Genomic DNA, 22,029 nt, shown 5'->3' with positions numbered 1-22,029 from the left:
AAAAGGGCTATATTTCGTTCCAAAGTTTATGACAAATCTCTATACTTTAAGTAGATACAACTAATACCTGGATATTAAAATTGGATGCGTATTAAGATAAGAAGATATTACGTAACAATTATCCTTCTTAGTCTAAAAATTATAGATCCGGCTCTTATATATATATATATAAAAAGAAGATTTGAATGTACTTATGTAAATCGTTGTACGTGTTTCGAGATTGATCGAATTTTTGTACGAAATTTGATTGAACTTTGGATTTGTTAAAAAAAACTCTAGTGGAAAAGTCTCTTATACTTTTATATATTGTTAGTAATAAGACGATGGCAAATAAAACTTAAGAAACATTTGGAAATGATATAAATCTATATTATCAAAAGCAACGAAGAAATCAATCGTTAAATATAAGGTCAATATTTATATAGGAAAATCATTCTGAATGTACGTCCGAAAGTAAATCATAAATATAATTGTTTAGAAGTAAACTTAATTGTTTATAAGTAAACTCAACTTCAAATGTTTAACGCCTTGTAAACGATCTGCTGTTTGTCAATTATAGTAATTTGATCATAAGATAAATAGTTTTTGACACTGCTATAAAAATTGGATCGAAAATAAGAATTTATTCAAGGTTTTATTTATTACTTCTATTTAAATAGTAGTATAAGGTGACTTTTGTTAAGTGTTATTATTCGAGATAAGTCATTTTAGTTCACCGATTTACTATCATGGAGGAATTGCAGTAAATTGTCTTTTCTATTTTTTCACTTTCCGGCAAATGGTTTTGAAAAGTCATTTTATAAGGATCATTAATTCTATAACGGTTTGACAGAATTTTGCGTAGTAAATGAGATTTCTTCGTTTAAACACGAACTCTCTGCGGTAACAATTGACAATTTCCAATAGATTGTGGATATACATTGTGCATGTATGAGATTTTCACATGCAGTTTATAGAGTGGTTTAATTTTTAATTTATGGAATTTGTCGGAGTGATCAACTTAAATGGCATCTTCTATAAATGAGATCTGTGTTGAAGTTGATGGTGAGTACACTTACCTTTAAAATGCAGATATTTATAAGTTATTTTGTATATATTTACTTTAAAATGCAGATATTTATCAGTTATTTTGTATATTAACTTTAAAAATTCAGACTTTTATTAAACATTTTGGTACATTAAACTTTAAAATACAGACATTTATGAGTCATTTTTGTCAATACTCATTCTGTAAAGTAAAAATATCAAGCATTAATAAAGTAACGTTTAGATATGATTTTGTTTTTTATTGGGTATATTTCATTGTGTATTGACTTTTCTTTATTGATGTAGAGGGAGGAACACCTACAAAAAAATACTTATATGATCTCCTTGCTTTGTGACCATGGAGGTGTATAACAAAACTGAGTTTTATCTACTAAAAGATCTTAACTGAAGAATAACTAGAGTGGTAAATTCCACATAACATAAATGGAAAATGTTTTTCTTACAGATTTTAATTGTATATAGGTCAAGTAATATTGGGGATAAAGTGACAATTAAAATTACCACATTTTTATTCATTTTGAAAGTATTGAAATTAAAAAGAAAAAAATTGTCATAAGTCGTCGAGCAATTTTCTTTTCTTCAAACATTAAATAGATTACTCTACGAGTATTTAAAACGCTTGGGGACATATTTACATCAATTGAAAAATATCAAATTAAAGCAATAGCCGACCTAGGCGAAATACTTTCTACATGATCTTAATCAGATTAATTTGTTAGTAAATAATCTTCAAATAGGTATTGTTATTATTTTAATTAGTTTTATTCATTTCTTACATTATTATTGATAATACTTAGTATAGAATTATTGGACGCAGAGTTTATTTGATTTATTTGATTCGTGATTTTTAATGGTAGTTAATCGTAAAACTTGGAAATCGCCAGGTAAGTTGGACAAGAAATGTCTCTTTAAGTACCCCAAATTGGAGGAAAAATTAAGGTTTAACTAATATGTTCGGAATGAGTTCCTTATGCATGGCACTCCCATGGAATAAATTGTAATACATTATTGGGTTCTTTTAGTATGGTTGATTGATTGTTGGTTGTTTAACGTCCAGTGGCAAATATGTCATGTATGTTCAGGACCAGAACTAGTTAACAATAAATATAATAGGTAGGCTGGTAATAATAGATGCCATCCAGGATGGTGGTCGGGGAAATTTGGACTGCCACTGGAAAATGAGGGTATATTGGATAGGGACAGAAATTTCCCTGCAACCGGCCAACTACGGACCCCTCAACGAGTTGTTGCAAGGGTTCTCAACTTGCAAAGAGCACGGCACTATCTTTACCCGAGGCATCGGATTTAACGTCCCCATTCTGACCGGACGTGGCTGCAAACTTGATACATTCCGCACAGCCAAACGTACGCCCCACTTCGGAAAGCGTTTTACTGCCGGTTGAAAGAAGATCAAGTGACCATATTTCTATTCCCCTGTCACCCTTGGGGAGCTTTTAGTATAGAGAGGGTGCCATGTGAAACTCGACCAGATATTCAAAATTGTGTTAATGTGACTGTGGTATCATGTTGTATCCCAGTGATGCAGCTGATCATTTCCTAGGTTGCTATAAAAGTAATTAAGAACCGAGATGTTTTATAATGTGTATTGAATCTTTTTAAAATTGTGTTTACTTGTAATTTTCGTTTTTAGATATTCGTGAAATATTTCGACAAATATGCCCTTACATTATAAGACAATGGAAAGAAGTGTGTCGGAAGCTGGGCATACAGGAATTAGAATTGGCCCAGTTAGAAGCCCATGAATATCATGCATCAAAAGCACATCTAGCATTTAAAGGGCTGAGTTTATGGTACGAACATGTTGGAAAGTCTGCGACTAAAGACAAACTTGTGTCGGCCCTCAAACAGTGTGGTTTATACAGAGCAGAAGGTACGTGCGCATGCATCCTCTTTTTGCTAGATTGTGAGTTCAATGGTACACGTGTAACTGTACTTTCGTCAAATTTCTGGTATATGCAATGCACTAGTATATTCTTTCTATACAAACGTGTGTGCATTCCGTTATTACACGCATACATTGATTGATCGCTTGTTGCTTAATGATGTACTAAGGTGAAATTAAATAATTCAGGAAATTAAAATTGATTCTATAACTCGTAAGAACATTAGTTTAGAAACAAAATAAGCTTAAAATATTGATAGCATATGGATCTCCTTTTCAAGATATTTGGATTTAAAAAAAATGAAAAAGGCTGACTCGGACTTTTACCTTATATTTGCATTGATATTATAAGGTTCTCAAATCCAAAGAAGTGAAATTAAAGAATCTGCTTAAATTTTGGTTAATGACCTTTTAGGAGCTATTGAAGTTTTATATGAAAAGAAAAAAGGAGGTTATGGGGCAAAATATTTTACCCTACATTGATAGAACACAAATCCCTAAACCTCCTCAACGTCCATTGGCAAATAGTTCATTCACCTTTGTAACACATGTGAAGACAATATTATTAACGTGAATTTAGTTGCATATCGCGTTTGATAACCTTGTAGTTTGTTATGTCATCAGAGCAGAGTTATTTACAATTTCTATAAAGTTGATTTTATACAATGGACTGTTGTTTTATTTATGAATAGAAACATTGTTTTATCGTTATGATGACTCTTTATTTAATATGTTCTCGTAGGGACAAAGTCCATGACCGTAATCAATCAATCAATCAATCATCAAACCTGTAAATCACTAAGCAAGCAAATTTTAAGCTTCGTCATCGGATAAGTTGAATGTGACATACCGTTAAAAAATGATAAACTGATCGGCAATATCGATCGAGTACTCATTGGTCTCCCGCTAAGTGGTCAATAATCACTCGTGGTCACCTAAAACACTCTACATTTAAAAACACTCTCCTTCCGAGGTGGGGGTGACATTTACAGATTTTGTGATTGATCAGGGCTTAAAAGCCAAAATAACTCGCATGCCTGTTATTCCTTCTAAAGTTTCGCTCCGAATGTTAAATGTCTCGCAAGGATTTAAAAACCAAAATCTCAAAAAGTAGTTAAGATTTTGATGGGATGATTTATCTGAAAGTTCCAGGAATCTGCTGTTCACAAGGAGATCATGACATCTCTTTACTTTAAATTGAAACTATTTATTAAGATTTATGACAGTAAATTAAAAAAATGCACGGTATTTTCCTTCAAATCAATGCTTCTAGTGTAGAGCGATAAGTGAACAAAACAGGCGTCCAGTTAAACGCCCACAAAGGAAACATTGACTCTGTCACACGATTGCTAGACATGTCTTCTTTTTTTTTTTTTTGGTAATGCACTATTGTTTTAGGTAAGGGTGAAGGTTGGTACCTATTCAAACGTTTAAACCCGCTGAATGTGTTTCCACTGTCTAAAGTCAGAAACCTGATTGTTAGTGGTTGTCGTTTGTTGATTTGGTTCATAAATGTTCCTCGTTTTTATATAGATTATAGACCGTTGGTTTTCCCGTTTGAATGGTTTCACACAAGTCATTGTGGGGCCCTTTCAGCTAGCTTGCTGTTCGGTGTGACCCAAGGCTTCATGCTGAAGACCGTACTTTGACCTACAGTGGTTTACTTTTACAAATTATGACCTGGGTGGATAGTTGTCTCATTTGCACTCATACCACATCATCTTGTATCTAAGTACTATTCTATGACTCGTACTTCATTTTTTTTCTTTATGAGTTTTTTCCATGCCGATCTGACGAGTCAAGCTTTTTTGTTACAAATCTGTGCTAGGCTGTTAACAGATCACAAGCACGTTTAACCCGCCAAATTCTGTATTTGCCTGTCCCAATTTTAATAGGAGTCCATTATTCAGATGTTGTAGTTTGTCGCTATCTGCAATATTTGGTTTTCGTTAATTGTTTAAGCATAAATTAGGTCGTTGAGTTTCTCGTTTGTATTTGTTTAACATTTTATCATTCAGTTGTCAGTTATTGCACGAGTGATAAATACTTGTCATATATCCCACTTTAAAAACAGGTTTGTTATTTCACACTTTCTCAAATTCTCAGTTGATAACTTTTGAAATAATAAAGCATATAAGGTCTCAACTCTCCCATTCGAGTAGGCTGTATGTGGTATTAACTGGTTTAACAATTCCTTTTTTAATGGCCCTTTTGTTTATTTACCTCCATATTTAATATAATATAAAGTGTTATATTCAATTTGCATAGTTTTCATTTAAAAGCTATAAATATTGAAACTTTCTCTCTTTATATATATACTTAATAACTTATAAGTCATCTGATTTCAATTGCCATATGGTTTTAACCAACCTATCTTTAAAAAGACTATTACCACATACTTTTAAATCAGTGTTTGCTGAGCAATAATAATGTAATTATAAACACTATCAAGAGGTCAGGAAGCATACATGATTCGAATAACTCTAGATCTGTCTATAAGGGGTGATACATGTTTAAACGGACAGTGCTCAATTAGTCCCATAATAATTATAATAATCGAATCAGATAAAAGGAGATTTGGGGTCACAAAAATCCCCAAATGACCTCTACAGCTCACGTAGAGGTCCAGTTTTATTTTGGATTAACTGTTTGCTGTCATACAATTTGATTAAACTCATCTTGACAGTTATCATCGTTAAGTAAAGGTAGATATTTCTTTTCTTCTGATAATGCCCTTCGGATTTTTTATGATCACAAAATATCTATGCATTTGATTGCTCCAACTTTTGATATCGAGCATACCTGATAAAGATAATATAAGTCTCCAACAGTACACGGGAAATTATATGCAATACGTTTAAGCTTTAATACCAAAGTTGTGAAAAGTTTAACAGAACCAATATAAGATATCCCGTCACACCAAATACTAGCTAGTTTGTTGAGTTATCAACCTTTCCCATTTTTAGTCTTGGTCAAAACAAACAATACAAATCAGTACAGGAAAAGTCACTTATGGCTTATTTCGCGTTTCCGCGATTTCGTCTCTTCCTTTGAATATACAACGCGAAATCGCCAAAATGCGAAATTAGAAGTATCCGGCCATCATACTCAACTCTAAAATAAAAGTATTATAGATAACACTGACAGGCACAAATTGAATTAAATTTTCTCAAATTTAAGTGTCAGAAATTGTTAATTTACTTTTTATAGCCGTTATTGTCCAGAAATGCTGTTTTGATTAAATTGTTTTCTATGTGGATTTTTATTATACTATTGTGTTTAAAAAGGGCTGCCACTGCTGCTAAGCGTTTTAATGTTATTCATATAGTCTTACTAGGAGAGCGATTTGGACTCTTGAGGGCCTCTAGATTTTTAATCTACTATTAGCATTGTTGTATCCTCCTCTTATTAAAGCCACTTTACAAACTACTTACAAATATAAGTGCTTGCTTATAATGTCTCCATACGTTATTTTGTAGAAGAAATAGAACGTCTTGAGTTACGGACACTGAAAGTCAGTCCTTCGACCATACGTCCATCGTCCCGTCAACCATCAGCTTCAAAACGTCGGCCTGGAACTGGACACAGAGAACCAAATGGTAATAGAATGAAATTCAAAACAGTGTGGCTGTGGCCATTGATTGACACATTAAATTCATCCATTGACTGGGACAATTTACGTGAACGTGTGTCTGTAACGACCACTGTTCACGACGTACCTACGATAGACATTTAAACTGTGGGGTCACCAAAGGTTTCTTAACGCCTTTAATTATAAAATAGTTCGAAAAATTAATCAGGAATAACCTTTATGTTTTGATTTATATAATTGATATAAATCAAAACATCGTGTTATTTCTGATTAATTTTTCGAATTACTTTATTAAGGTGTTGAGAACCTTTGGTGACCCCATAGTTTAAGTGTCTTTAAAAAGTACATAGTGAGAAGTGGTCGTTACATACAAACGTTCACCTAAATTGTCCCAGTCAATGGATGAATTTAATGTGTCAATCAATGGCCGCAGCCACACTGTTTTGAATTTCATTCTATCGTAAAATTATAGTTATGACAAAAAGGAGACTTGCGGTAATACCAATTAGTCCAAATCATACTGAAGCCTTGATCAACTACAACTATTTTATTTTTGTACATGCATGCTTTTACTATTACTGCACATTAACCAATTAACATCAATTATTTGATATGCATGATTTGGGACAGAGTTTTAAGCTAACATTTATATACCTTGGTAGCTATTACACCCAAAATATGTCCTGTTAATCTTGCATGAACAATAATTGTTATTGTAGTTGTGTGCATTTAACCAATAATGAATTTGTGTACAGTTGAATATTGCAATTTATTTAAGTTGAAAATTACAGGGGTGCAATTGTGGAATGCAGGTCTCATTGGCAATATACCACATCTAAAAAAAATCAATTAGCAAAGATAAACTAGAGGCTTCAAAGAGCTTATATGTTAAAACAATATATACCAAATTGATAGTTGCAGTGAATTCAAGGCAAAATCTACAAATTTTCCATGATTTTTTTTATAGATCTTTAATTGCTTATCTTTTTTTTTTTTAAGTTTGTGTCTACTATAACAATTTTAAAACAAACAGGCAAAATGAAATTAGTCGAAAGTAGTCATTCATTAAAGAGCAATAACTCCTTGAAATTTTTTTTAGACGTAGTAATGTAGATCTTTTGCTGTGTTTACAATTTTTGCTTAACGAGTTTTCAAAAGATGACTATAAGGGGACAACAAAAATCTATTCACAATCGTCATCCATTCGAAGGCAATAACTCTTATTAGTAGCCAATAATTTTTCAATAATTTTGCTTTTTATGCATATCTTTTGTTGCTGAATATCTGTCACAATTATTTCGGTATAAATACTCAAAATTTGCTTGCAAAATTATGGCAAGCCGTTTTGCTATTTATTCTTACTTCAAGATATCTCATAAACTTTATAAGATATCTTATAAAGTTTATAAGATATCTTATATAGTTTATAAAATATCTTATATAGTTTATAAGATATCTTATATAGTTTATAAGATAAGATATCTCATATAATTTATCAGATATCTCATATAATTTATCAGATATCTTATATAATTGTCTTTTAAGATATCTCATAAACTATATAAGATATCTTATAAACTATATGAGATATCTTATTAACTATATAAGATATCTTATAAATTATATAAGATATCTTATATAAAAATTGTTTATAAGATAGCTCATATACTTTATAAGATATCTTATAAACTTTAGAAGATATCTTATAAAGTATATAAGATATTTTATAAATTTTAGGAGATATCTTATATAACATTAAAGATATCTTATATGATATATAGGATATCTCATATAATATATAAGATATCTCATACAAATGAAATTATATAAGTTATCTTATATATTATAGGAGATATCTTATATATTATAGGAGATATCATATATATTATAGGAGATATCTTATATATTATAGGAGATATCTTATTTAGTTTATAAGATAACTCATAAAGTTTATACGATATCTTATATAGTTTTTATGATATCTCCTAAAGTTTATAAGATATCTCATATAATTTATCAGATATCTTATATAATTGTCTTTATAAGATATCTCATAAACTATATAAGATATCTTATAAACTATATGAGATATCTTATAAACTATATAAGATATCTTATATAAAAATTGTTTATAAGATAGCTCATATACTTTATAAGATATCTTATAAACTTTAGAAGATATCTTATAAGTTTTAGGAAATATCTTATATAATATATAAGATATCTCATACAAATGAAATTATATAAGTTATCTTATATATTATAGGAGATATCTTATATATTATAGGAGATATCTTATTTAGTTTATAAGATAACTCATTAAGTTTATACGATATCTTATATAGTTTTTATGATATCTCCTAAAGTTTATAAGATATCTCATATAATTTATCAGATATCTTATATAATTGTCTTTATAAGATATCTCATAAACTATATAAGATATCTTATAAATTATATAAGATATCTTATATAAAAATTGATTATAAGATATCTTATATAAAAATTGATTATAAGATATCTCATATACTTTATAAGATATCTTATAAACTTTAGAAAATATCTTATAAAGTATAAAAGACATCATATAAACTTTATGAGATATCTTATATAACATTAAAGATATCTTATATAACATTAAAGATATCTTATATAACATTAAAGATATCTTATATAACATTAAAGATATCTCATTTAACATTAAAGATATCTTATATATTAAAGGAGATATCTTATATATTATAGGAGATATCTTGAAATTCGAATAAATAGTAAAACGGCTTGCCATACAAAATAGCAATTTGTTCAATTTTCTGGTGTTTATAATTACAAATGAGACATCATATTGTTAAACAATTGAAGTATACAGACATGGGGCTGTGATAAAGTAACTAGTACTTTAAGTTAAGATTAAAGACTTTTTGAAAATGGTCTGTGTGTGAAACGAATATATATATATATATATATGAGAAATTGGTCATACTACTATTATATGTATTCCCTTCGAAGCCCATTGGAAATCACAATGTTAATCTAGACAAGTTTTGGTAAAAAAATATTGATGGATCTTTTCAAAGTCTTTTTAGTCGTAGAAAAATAACATCACTAGAGACAATTCTCGAATTGGTCAATTTCCCTCTGTTTACGAGTTATTACTGTTATATAATCCAGACTGATCGAAATCAATGTTCCTTTACCCATGCAATTATATCATAAGCGTTTTATGATAAGGTCATTTTGGTGTTCATACTTACGCTTATCAATATGTATCCAAGTTACTTATCATTCATTCTTAAAGATCGTGGCAGTCAGGGATTTATATTTTTAGAAATGCACTTGTCTGCATATATTAAATGAACTTGTATGCATATATTAAATGTTTAGATCAATACAAATTATCGTGTTTAACACTGAATTGACCTGCTAAGCACTCAAACAAAACACATATAATAACTGCAGTACACGAAGTCAAAGAGATTAGGGTCAATATTGGATATATCATATTCTCAGATCAATTATTTATTTTTCTGAAGTCATGGATGGTCTTTATTCAACACAATACGTGTTATACTGTTCAAATATATCTTTTGTGATCTTAAATGGTAGTTTTAATCAAAACAAACATGAACATGTTTTCGGACAAAATCCGTTCTTTTAACTACTATGTCTGCCGTACGTTTGCCGCCTATCAATCAGAATAATTCTGGTAAGAACATTTTATTCTTTTTCAAAATATCTTTATTTGTCCATTTTTAAACATTTTTATACATTTATAGACAGCGAGGATGATATTAAGATATGAGATGTGCACACTTTATTAATTGACTGAGTGTTCTTTTCATGTGTTCTATGATATGCAATCCGTCTTCAAATTTTAAAATTAACGTATATTGGGGATTAGAATGCTTATTTTCAGGTAAAATACACATAATAAAAATGTCACTTACAGCTAATGTCCTAATGCATGTAAAGCAATACTTTGGTAAGCTTGCTTGCTTTGTTTGTATATTGTACAATTGTAATTGGGACATTGTGCAATCAATGCATAATATATACAGGTTAAAATATGCGTATATGTATTGTTTGAAGATGTCAATGTTAATTATGAAGCTTGAATTAAAGTTTATACTGACAGAGAAAGCAAGCCTACCGATGTTTTACTCTACAAGCATTAGGAAATTAGCTGTAAAGAAATTGTATGCATCCGAAACGCGTTTATGGCAACACACCTCAGTTAAATAAAAGTCGAAAAGACGATGCGTACCTTACAATTTACCGTTAGGACCCTGTGCTGGAATGTTGTTGCATAAAAAAAGGAAGTCCAAAGTGTAAACTTCTTTTACTATTCCACTTGTAGCACCGGTCGTGGTGCTCATGATATGGCATACAAGAAAAAACGATGGTTGGATTGTGCATGTTGACGCCAAAATGAAACATAATCGCAGACACACGTAACACCATTTTTTTTACATGACGAAGTGCATCTATATTTTTTTTTATTGCAACAACTTCTACTTTACCGTTACGAATCCTTTCTGGATTAGTGTTTCACAAGAATTGAAAGTATTTTCTTTCGTCATACGGTTCAGTATTAAATCGGCCATTCCAATGGGTTCTAGATGTGGATTAATGTATGAAGCGGACTTCTCTGTCACAATAACATCTTATACTAGTAATTGAAATGTTATAGGACTTTCAACATAATCACCAAAGGTTGAACTATTCAATAAAAAGTCACTATCTATAAAGCATGTAGTGTTGAGTCTAAAGAAAGGGCTAGGTCATTTCATATTATTTTCGCGAAGCCCAGCCATATAGTTTCAAAGAGTCTTCGTGCGAATAAATAATAAACAAAGCGGCAAGAAGAAGGGCACATTTTTTCCCACAAGAATGTCGACTGTCTGGAGAGAAACACATCAACCAGACGTAGCAAATATGTATAACAAAAATATTGATGATGCAAGTTTCTGTAATCGTTATGTTTAAAGAAAGAGTGATACCTGTTTTTTACGGAAGTCATTCTATTCAATGAAAAAACCATGAGTTAATTCTTTAAAAACTTGTCATAAGCGAACACAGATCTAAAAAGATCTTACAAAATTAAGAAATATCTAAAAGAAAATCTATCAAAACAATATTAGTTTTTTAGAATGTCAGGGAAAAGGGTTATGTATGAGTCTTTCATTATGATTATTTTTGTTGAAGGGTATATTTCACGTCCGCCGAGCCGAACGGGGAGTGCAAATAGTCAACCAAGAAGAGGGCATAGTTCAAAAGGGAGACAACCATATTCAAATAGAGGAGTAAATTCGTGTGAGTATTCAAATACATGGATTAAACTTAACACACACAATATATAGTATTATGCCTTTAGTTCAAACAAGATTTATTTTTTTCAAAAGTTATCAACTGACAAACATACAAAAGGAACATAAACTGATTCGAAAAGAAGAAAAAATTATAGAAATAATGTGCACCCAATTTGTACATCGATACTGAAATGCAGGAGGGGAAGTGCCCTATGTTGAAAGTTTAATTGACGATTGAGAGATCCCTAAAATACTAATGTGTCTGTGCAAGTGTGTGTTTGTAGTTTCTTTGGAGTATTTTTTTTTTATTGCCAGTAAGAATTAGAATATGAATATTTATCATTCCAATCACGGGCCCTGAATGGACTGTAAATCAATACATTGTGATTTGTAACCTAACACTGTTTTTTTAACATTGAAATGAAATATTAAAAGTTCCGATAGATGTTATCATGATAGAGCTACATATATTTTTCATTTTTTATAAGTCATGTATATTTAATTCCAGTTAGGACCAGAACCACAAACTCATTACAATAATTATCGTCATTACGTATATTAATTTACATTTCGTCTAACATCTAGATATTTAATAATATAGTTCCCTAAATATTTTAGGACAGACAAATTTCAATTTGCATATAACAAATCAATGATATTACTTTTTTAAAAGTGATCGAAATGAGACAAAATTTTGATACAAAGTCTCAAATCATACACACCAAATTTTTTGAAATTGACATATCAAAGACTTGATTTTAGACTTTTAACTTTTGAATTTGAAATCTTCATTGTCGCCACAAAAATGTGAATTTCTTGTAAACTCTCCATTAATTTGAATCTTATGCTTTACATATTCGACATTTCTACAAATTTGTATCAAAAACAAGGAATTATGGATACTAATATGGATTTTTGACGTGGTCAATACATATATATGGACCTGTTCAGATTATATTGACCGAGGACGAAGTCCTAGTGTGAATATAATCCAACAGGTACATATATAACATATTGACTGAGTGAAAGTCTTTAATTTATAAATTACATATATGTTGATAATATATTAGGTAAATGGCGTTCAATGTTCTTTCTGTGTATTTTTAAATTGTATTTTGCAAAAATTTTAACATGTTATTGAAATTATATAGTAAGATATGGTGCGCTATTTTTGTTGTTAAGTATGATTCGGGTATGGTTCAATGAAACAGCAATACTACAACACAACCAAACAATAAAAGCTAGATTTAGATGCGCAATATGTTAATGTCTGTACCATATTTATGAAGCTGTAAATCGTGTGATTTATGACAAATTGTGAACATGTTAAACAAAAAATACACAAAGGTCTAGTAAACCCTTATTTCTAAATCGGTATAAATATATACTGGTATTTTATAACGCAGCCATGTATTTGAAAGTTGATCAGTGGTAAATAACTTGTCTTACTATGGTTCTATATGTATACACGAAGAGTCATGAAGCTATTATAAAAAAATCACAAAATAACAAGCTTCACTTATAGATCTGAATATAATGAAATATTTATGAATAAAAGGAGATGATGAGAAGAGCAGAACCTCTACAGCATAAAAAAGCTTATTTTTTTCAGTTTCATAGTGACATAGAAACCTCATTTGTTTACGATTTACGCTTTAGCAAACCAAGACTTAAATCAACCATGACAATTATACTTTATAATAATATGAGAGTAAAAGCAAAAGCTATCTGGTTACTATTATTTTCTGTTTATATTGATTTGGACGAGAAATTAGCTATATTAATTGATAAAGTATAGATTCATAGCATTGACTCAAATATCCAGTTTCATTTGTATTGAATTTTCTGTTTTAGGTGAAATGTGTTTAAAAATATCAGTCACAAATATTGATCCCTTAAATGAAGTAGCGGGAGTTTGGAGAGAAAAACTTAAAGAAATGACAGAAACATTTTATGAAGCTATTTTGGTAAATACAGAAGTTCATATGAGAGCCTTAGAAAATGCTCTTAACATTCGTGAAATATCTGTCACAGACATTCAAGCAGGAAGCCTGTTGGTACGATTAAAACTTTTAACATTAGGAGCATTGGAATCTTTTAATCAAATGTACAAAACTCGTCGTCTGCTGGCTATTTGCCAAAATGTATTCATCACAGAAAATGCTTTGAAAACTACTGGTGCTAAAAATGTAGGAATAAAAGTAGAATTATCTACCGAGGTCCTTGATCATTGTCGAGAGTTCTTCTTGTCCCGAAAGTTCAAAGAGAGTGTTCATCCAACAGACACATTACCACCGCCATCGTTTGAATATAATCCTTGCTTAGAATCTTCTATTGATGGTATGTATTAACATTTATCTTACTGGAGTGAAACATACGCGACTAATCTAGCAATTTGATTGGTTAACTAAACCGGAGGTATGAGACCATATCCCCTGTGAAGGAAAGCATGCAGTGATAAAATGGTACTAAATAATTAGTGTTGAAATCGGGACATTCCAGTATAATATAATTGTTATTTGGGCGTCACAGGGGGTATGGGCTGATATTCCTTGTCAGTGCCTATATCCCCTTGTCCGGCGGCTCAGCAGATATACAACATTGACAAGGAGTTTGAGTCCAAATCCCCTATGAGGATACCGAATAACACATAGTATTATATTACTTATATAATATTTTGATAAAATAGCAAACATTAGCCTACTCTAAAGAAGCAAATCGACATATCGAAACAATTAGATATCGACCAACAAATTAAAACTAAAAGCGATATACATGGATGTCGAAACTAATTGCTGGTGCTATATTTTACACGTCAAATTAAACATAAGTATTTATACTGTATTTCATTTTTATTTGTTGATTCACTTTGGTACGTTGCTCCAATACAAAACGGCAATTATCCTTAAATCTACAGAAGCTGTTAGTGCTATATATGGGTATACTAAAGTAGAAGCACGGTTTGTGTCTCACGAAGACTTTGATGGGTACTATACGGCGCGATACCAAGTTAGCTACTACACCCTGATAATAAGCGGCTTCCGTATCCTACAATAACCTTACGATTGGTTTTTTTAAAGTCTTATCAGTGTTATGTGAAATCTCTGGATGGTATCATCTGGGACTATTATACTTATATATAATATGCATTTTGTTATCCGTTGAATCATATACTATATAGATCGACAAAGTTCTTATGATTTTGCAGCCTCGCAATATTTCAATACTAGTAACTAGTTTCGATTTCAAAGAAAGAAACAAAAATAGTTTGAAAGGGTAAGCCGGAGAGGAGATCGGTATCCCTGAACGGTTTATATTTGATGGTTACTACAATTATAGCGTCTTATTTCGTCTTTGAAGAGATATATAAGGGTAAACGTTTTGCAGTTATGTACTGGGTGTGTCATGTAAAAACCTTACATGTTACCATTATTTGAGTAGCAACCACTTTTAGGTAAAGTATATGCGGTTCGAACTTACACGTTTACAGTGTATGGTATCTACAAAGATAGCTGGTTCATTGTTAATCAATAATCATTCACTTATCTGAAGACTATTTTAACTTCCTAAGAACGTGTTTAAACTAAGGAGATTTATAATAGATAAATTTATGACTTTATTTTACAATATTAGGCGACAGGTTGGTAACATAACTTGCAGTATACACGTTTCCCTTGGAAAATAGAATAAATATTTAATCCTACAACAAACTTCACACGAGTTTAATATATGCACGATAATTCAATATTCAACACAACTATCACAAGTAGTTATTATCAAATGTCATCTCACTTAATTCGGCCTGGCATCAAGTAAGACATGTCAATTCTTCGCCCATGCAAGTTCATGTCTATTTCAGTTAGATCTTAATGTAAGAATTTAAGATTTAACAATATGTAGGCAGAATCGGACATCAAGACCTTGTCGAAAAGTTTTTAAAAAAAATAACGATATCCAAATATGTTAAATAAAGGGTATGTGTCAGTGATACAATATCACCAACAACATAGTCAAACTAAAATAAGACATTTACATACATGTATACTTATTCTTACACTGGTGTGTCGTAAAAAATGTAACATACTTTTGATTATGTTTGACAAGTCATGACAGTATTTCTCTGATTGTTTCTAACATTATTTATTTGTTTTTGTCCTGTTATTTCAGATTACACTCGCATAAATAGTGTGTTTAATGAAAAGTGGAGAGCAACAATTCTTCAAGATGTGCAGAGAATACAAGAACGAAGTACGAATTTCGATGAAACAATGGACGAATACATTCGAATACTAAATATTATTATGCCAAAGGGTAAAGAAGAAATTAATTCTCTGTCGGAACTTTTACAGTTATATACATATTTGAACAAGACTCATGGTGTGTCGTCTGGTGTTCGTCTTGATTTGTTTAGAGAATATCTTATGATTGTAAACAGCATACGTTTAACAGTAGACGAAGTTAAGGCAAAGTTGCAGACGACAGTTCAGAGAGTTCATGAGTCTGACGATATGGACGATTTGAGTGTCGTACAGTGTTTAGTAGATGACTTAGAACATATGTTACAACCTGATACCATATTTGAGGAAGATTTTAGTGCTATGAACCGAACAATTAATCCTTCAGAGAAACAGTTCTCAAAATTAGTTTGCTTCATTCCTTTACTCCTTGAAAGGTTATCGACTGTTTTATTTACTCTTTCTCCGTCAGTACATGAGCCAGTTTCTGAATAAAAAATATATATTTATCTCTTAACCTTAAAAGTGATATACCCGTTTCCAATTGCATGTGTTTCGCTTATAAGGTCGATATCCGCCTGTCATATGGGATTTGAACATTCAAGCGTATATATCAAAATGTTGTTTTCAAAATTTAAAAAAAAACTAATACCAGGGTCATCCATAACATTCATTTTTAGAATATACTGTGGAAAGACAGACAAAGTGCGAAAAGACAGACATCACTATGCCAAATGACGAAAAGACAGACAACCCTATTTCAAAGGGCTTTAAGACAGCCCTAAAACAAAGGATGAAAAGATAGACAGCCCTAAAACAAAGGGTGAAAAGATAGACAGCACAATGACAAAGGGCGTAATAACAGAAAACACTATGCCAAAGGGTGAAAAGACAGAAAGCATTATGCCAAAGGGCGTAAAGCCAGACTACACTATGACAAAGGGCGAAAAGACAGACAGCACTATGACAAAGGGCTAAAGACAGACAACGCCTTGCCAAAGGGCGTAAAGCCAGACTACACTATGACAAAGGTCAAAAATACAGACAGTACAATGTCAGATGACGAAAATACAGACAACACTATGCCAAAGGCAAAGGGCAAAAAAAAAAGACAGATAGAACTATGACAAATGGCTAAAGATAGACAGCACTTGTACACAGTGCGTAAGGCCAGACAACACTATGACAAACGGTGAAAAAGTAGGCAGCATTATGAAAAAGGAAGTAAAAACAGACAATACTATGAAAAATGGCAAAAGATAGACAATACTATGCCAAAGTACGTAAAGACAGACAATACAATGACAAAGGACAAAAAGACAGACAGCACTACGTCAAGGGGCCGGTGAAAAGATAGACATCGCTATGACGAAGGGTGTAAAGACATACAGCACTTTGCCAGAAAAGATAACCAACACTATGCCAATGTGCAGAAAGACAGAGATCACTATGGTAAAAGGATAAGGACAGACAACACTTCGACAAAGTGCGAAAAGACAATTATTGAGGGATGAAATGCATAAAACAGTTCATAATAATTAAGGCCCATACGCATGGTGGGAACAAAACCCTGTGTCATCAACATATGTGGCTAAAACATAATCAGCAAAAGCTTCTATTTTTTTCTCTATTGGCATATCTTTATCAAATATTCAGCAAAGCAATAAGTTTTATTCTCTCTCTGTACATTGACTGTCTAATGCATTTTAAGTCATATCTCTACAGATGCTCATCTTCATGGTGAAATATCTCCGAACATATGATACTTTTTAAGCCAAAAATAAGAATAAATATATTTTAATCATTGGTATTTATGATAGATATTTGTACAGGTAAATTGGCGCAAATGAGTTCCGAATATTGGCGCAATTGATACATTTGGAAAACAAAATTTGGCGCAAATGATACCCCTGAAAAACAGTAATTGGCGCAAAAGGACTGCTGTCGAAGTGCCACTGTAATGGGGTCGTTTTTGAGAAGTTCTGGGAAAGGGTGTCACTTCAGTTCCTATTATATATACAGAAGTGCCGGTGTAATAGTTTATGAGATGTCAAATGTAAGATTGGGTGGGAATATTTACACCAAATAATTATGAATTAAATGATGGAGGTTTCGAGAAAACAATAAAATTCTATTGGAAATATAATTATATGAATTGGTGGATATTTTGAAATTAAACAAAAATCTAACCAGTGTCGGATTCTGGAGGAGTACATGTTCTTACAGGATAAATGTCTAAAAAAAAATTAATTTTCTGCATAAAATGGTCCAAAATGAAGGCATCCCCATCATTTCGAACCTGGCTACGCCACTGGAATTTCTGTTGAAAAGAAATATTCACCATATTCAACACATATGTTGTCAAGCATTTTGATGATGTCAGTCTCATGTATATTTTTGTAAGACCAGAATGCCATTGGACTTTACAAAGAACACTTTGTCTCATCATGAAACAAGATATTTGTTTTCGTCATGGTCAGTGGCGGATTCAAAACTTTTTATAAGGGGAGCCCGCTGACTGACATGAAAATCGGGGCTCCAGTAACGCTTCAGTGATTTCCTATATGATCAACCAAATTGTCCACACTAAAGGGGGCGGGCATCCCCCCGGGTCTACCTATAATGGTCATTCTCTTTTATAAGATTTTGTGTATAAAACGTTAAGTTGGGAACAGTATATCCAACGTCAATATATATGTTCCTGGTAAAAGTCAAATGATTAGGCCACACTTAAAAATATTTTGTTTTGCCCAAACCCTACCCAATGGTAAACACAGTGGGAAGGTAGGCATTTTCTTTTATTTTAAAACCAAGAGAAATTGAAGTGTCAGGTGTTATTTACTCTTCTTGCATATCTGCTTAAAAAAAGTTTTTCATATCAGGCCAATAAAAGATTTTGGAGAGGCAGCTATTTTCTGGGTAGGTAGGGTTAGGGCAAACAAACATATTCTTTTTTTATGGCCTTAATACATATGCATGGAGTTTGAATAGCACGAACACGTTAAAACAGATATTTCGATTTTTAGAATCTAAAATTGATTTTACCACCTCAGCGGTAGGTGATTACATAGTAGCTGTCAAGCACAATTTGTATTGCTGATAGAATATGTGTTAGTTTTGTGGAAAATTAATTGCGTGTAGCATTTGATAGACATTATTGTAATTCTCGAATCTATTCAGTAGATATCAGATAGGATGACACATATTTTCATCTTTCGTTAAAATCTAAAAGGACATAAAAAATACATTGAAGCGTATTGACCTTCCAACTAGTCGGTGCATCACACAAAGAGCAAATAGTGAATTTGACATGCCATTCCACTCAAAGGAGTTGCTGAAACACTTTTCTACGTTCTGCGTTCCTCTTTAACGGTCTCGTCCGTCGAAGACAATTAGAAAAATGATGTTCTGTCTAATGTTGAACATGTCTTCATCATACACACTATTGTATACTCATCTGATAGTTACCATTTTTCACAATTTTTTTTCACATCTCAATATTAAAAACTTCACACTTACATTAAATTTGCTTTTAATTCAATTCTGGTTTTAAAAATAAAGGTCAGAAGATATGGAACCATTTAAAATGTTGACACTATGTGATATCATGCATGTATATTATAGTATCTATGATATATCATAAGTAAGTTAAGCACGAAAATTTTTCAAGGGGCCTTCTTTTGCCTGGTTGTTTGTATATTTATTGAAAAGTTTGTCCAATATGAAAACACTCACAACGTACTCGATTTTTATATTTCAATCCAAAAAAAAAACCCTATTACTATCATAATATTTGACTATAGTTGTAAAGAGTTGGAGACAACAATGTGTCCGGTTAGGTGGCATGTCTTTTATCTGTAAATTTTTTGCAATTAATTATACAATTTCCTTATATTTTCTTAATAGGTTTCATGTATTACAATTTTGTTTGTCCTTCGGGTACAAGTATAATTAAAGCAAGTTTTGTTTGTATGTTTGACTTGGCAATTTTTTTACAGTATTGTTGTCAATTGATCAGTTGAAGTTGATAACTTAGTATTCATCCAATATAAGGATACATTAATCTCGAACTTATGTAATGTGACTGTTTTATTTTTTCATTGTATTTCATTAAACAAAAAGTATTGATTTTGTTAACAAGGTCTCGGAATTAAATCAGAAAATCTGTAAAACAATCTTATTTACTTCAGCGATTTTGTGTACTTCCCTATTCGGAGATTTAATAAAAGCAATAATCAGTTAAATGATTACACAAAACTCCTGGTTTTACCAATTCACACTTATATAACGGTAATTTAAAGTAAACATTCGGGACATTCGAAATTATTTTCTGCATGTTATAAAGATAACCTTGTGGTAAAAAAAAATAATGCTTTTAGACACATAACTCCAAAAGTTGTGATTCGAAAAGCAAATTGTTTTCTTGTCAATTAACGTTGTTGACAGAGTAAAATTGGAATAATTTCAGTAAAAGTTATTATAGATAGTTTTTATAGGAAACATTCAAAAGATCGTCCTTTTCAGAATTCTAATCTTAATCGGAATATAATATTAAATACAGTTTTACAGCCGATTCCATCGTGTATGTAGGCAAAGGTAATATATTTGGTTAGCTTGCTTGCTAGCTAAACCGTGAAGTCATTATTAGTTTACCTAACCTAATAAATTATTTATGACTTCACGGTTCAGCTAGCAAGCTAACCAAACAAACTATACCTTTGCCAACACACTCAATGGAATCGGCTGTAAGTGGAATTAGAAATAAACTTGAACTTGAATACTTTTTTGTGTTTATGCTTCGTACCAGTCATACCTGCCAACTTTCACGATTTATGCGTGTACTACACGATTTTGATCCTGTCACGATTGCACGATCGTGATCGTGAAAAAACCTAAAACACTTGATACGGTACCAATCTGAAGAATCATGTCTTTTAAAACTTATTTTTCTAGTAAAATATTGACGACAAAATCTTAATTTGGACATATTTTCCGGTTTCCTGTTGACGAAAATTAAACGATAAAATTCCTTTATTTTAACTCAAAATAATACTTATTTGGTCATGATATTTTTCAGTTTCATTATTCAATCATCATTATTATCTTTGTTAAATCAAAGATACAATGAGGAAACATTTCCGTTTTCCTCTTTCTGAGAATTTATGATGATACAGGAACAGCCTATACTAAGACTAGTATAAAAAGGGCCCTTTATGTTTTGTCTCAAAATACTAGCTGCTCTTTGGTCATGAACTCTTGTCAGTTTCCTTATATACAATCACGTGTGTGATGTTTCATATAAAGTTGATATATATAGTTATGAAAGATGTTGCTCCAATCAATACCATACATAGATATTAAAATTTCCCAGTTTTTGCAGATTTCATTGAATTTTTGTATCAAACTTGCAAACGATTTTTTTTACACAAACTCATCTTTGTCCACCACTTTTAAGTTGAAAGACTTTTAGTAAATATAAACTAGGATGACATACTGGACACAAACACACTCTTTTCATGTGCAGTTTTGTTAATTCGTGCATAGATCGACTAAGTTTTACTCAGACACATTTAAGTTCATTTCCAGTATAATACAGATAAGCCACCAGTCATCGATTTAAAATAAAAGTTTCACCATGGATAAATATGAGGTAACACATTTCAACAATAAAAACTGTGGACACAGAGATGTGTCTCACCTTTCAGTGTGTAATTTTGAAAGCATAATGTAAATGTTGAATCAAAATGGCAATAGGTGACATGTTAAAACTATGCAAAACATCCAGTCAATGACTTAAAGTGCACGTTATATTTGTACATATTACAAAGAGTAATGTTATTGACTATGATAAGGATAGGGAGAGAATTTATGTCTCATGTTAAGGACCCATTTGTGACGGGTGCAGTCGAATTATAAACGGAAGCTTAAACTTGTGTAATTAGG

The 22,029-nt window shown here is 31.4% G+C and overlaps 1 protein-coding gene across 1 annotated transcript; it reads left to right on the top strand.

Moving 5' to 3' along the window:
- The first annotated feature begins 684 nt into the window (after positions 1-684).
- On the top strand, positions 685-16,595 carry LOC139487930 (uncharacterized). The gene is made up of 6 exons (XM_071273168.1): positions 685-1,044; positions 2,699-2,938; positions 6,430-6,549; positions 11,748-11,855; positions 13,706-14,191; positions 16,019-16,595. The coding sequence occupies exons 1-6, from the start codon at positions 1,005-1,007 to the stop codon at positions 16,579-16,581; spliced, it is 1,557 nt and encodes a 518-aa protein (XP_071129269.1). The 5' UTR covers positions 685-1,004; the 3' UTR covers positions 16,582-16,595.
- The last annotated feature ends 5,434 nt before the right edge of the window (positions 16,596-22,029 follow it).

The sequence above is a fragment of the Mytilus edulis genome, chromosome 9 (genome assembly GCF_963676685.1).
Source record: "Mytilus edulis chromosome 9, xbMytEdul2.2, whole genome shotgun sequence".
NCBI lineage: Eukaryota > Metazoa > Mollusca > Bivalvia > Mytilida > Mytilidae > Mytilus > Mytilus edulis.
The sequence above is the reverse complement of the archived record's forward strand: the minus strand, read 5'-3'. Positions and strand labels throughout refer to the sequence as shown.

Excerpts from the sequence above, each read along its gene's own strand:
- LOC139487930 (XM_071273168.1), top strand. The coding sequence starts at position 1,005 with ATGGCATCTTCTATAAATGAGATCTGTGTTGAAGTTGATG. Across the intron at positions 2,939-6,429 it reads TGGTTTATACAGAGCAGAAG|AAGAAATAGAACGTCTTGAG; the intron begins GTACGTGCGCAT and ends GTTATTTTGTAG. Across the intron at positions 11,856-13,705 it reads AAATAGAGGAGTAAATTCGT|GTGAAATGTGTTTAAAAATA; the intron begins GTGAGTATTCAA and ends TTTCTGTTTTAG.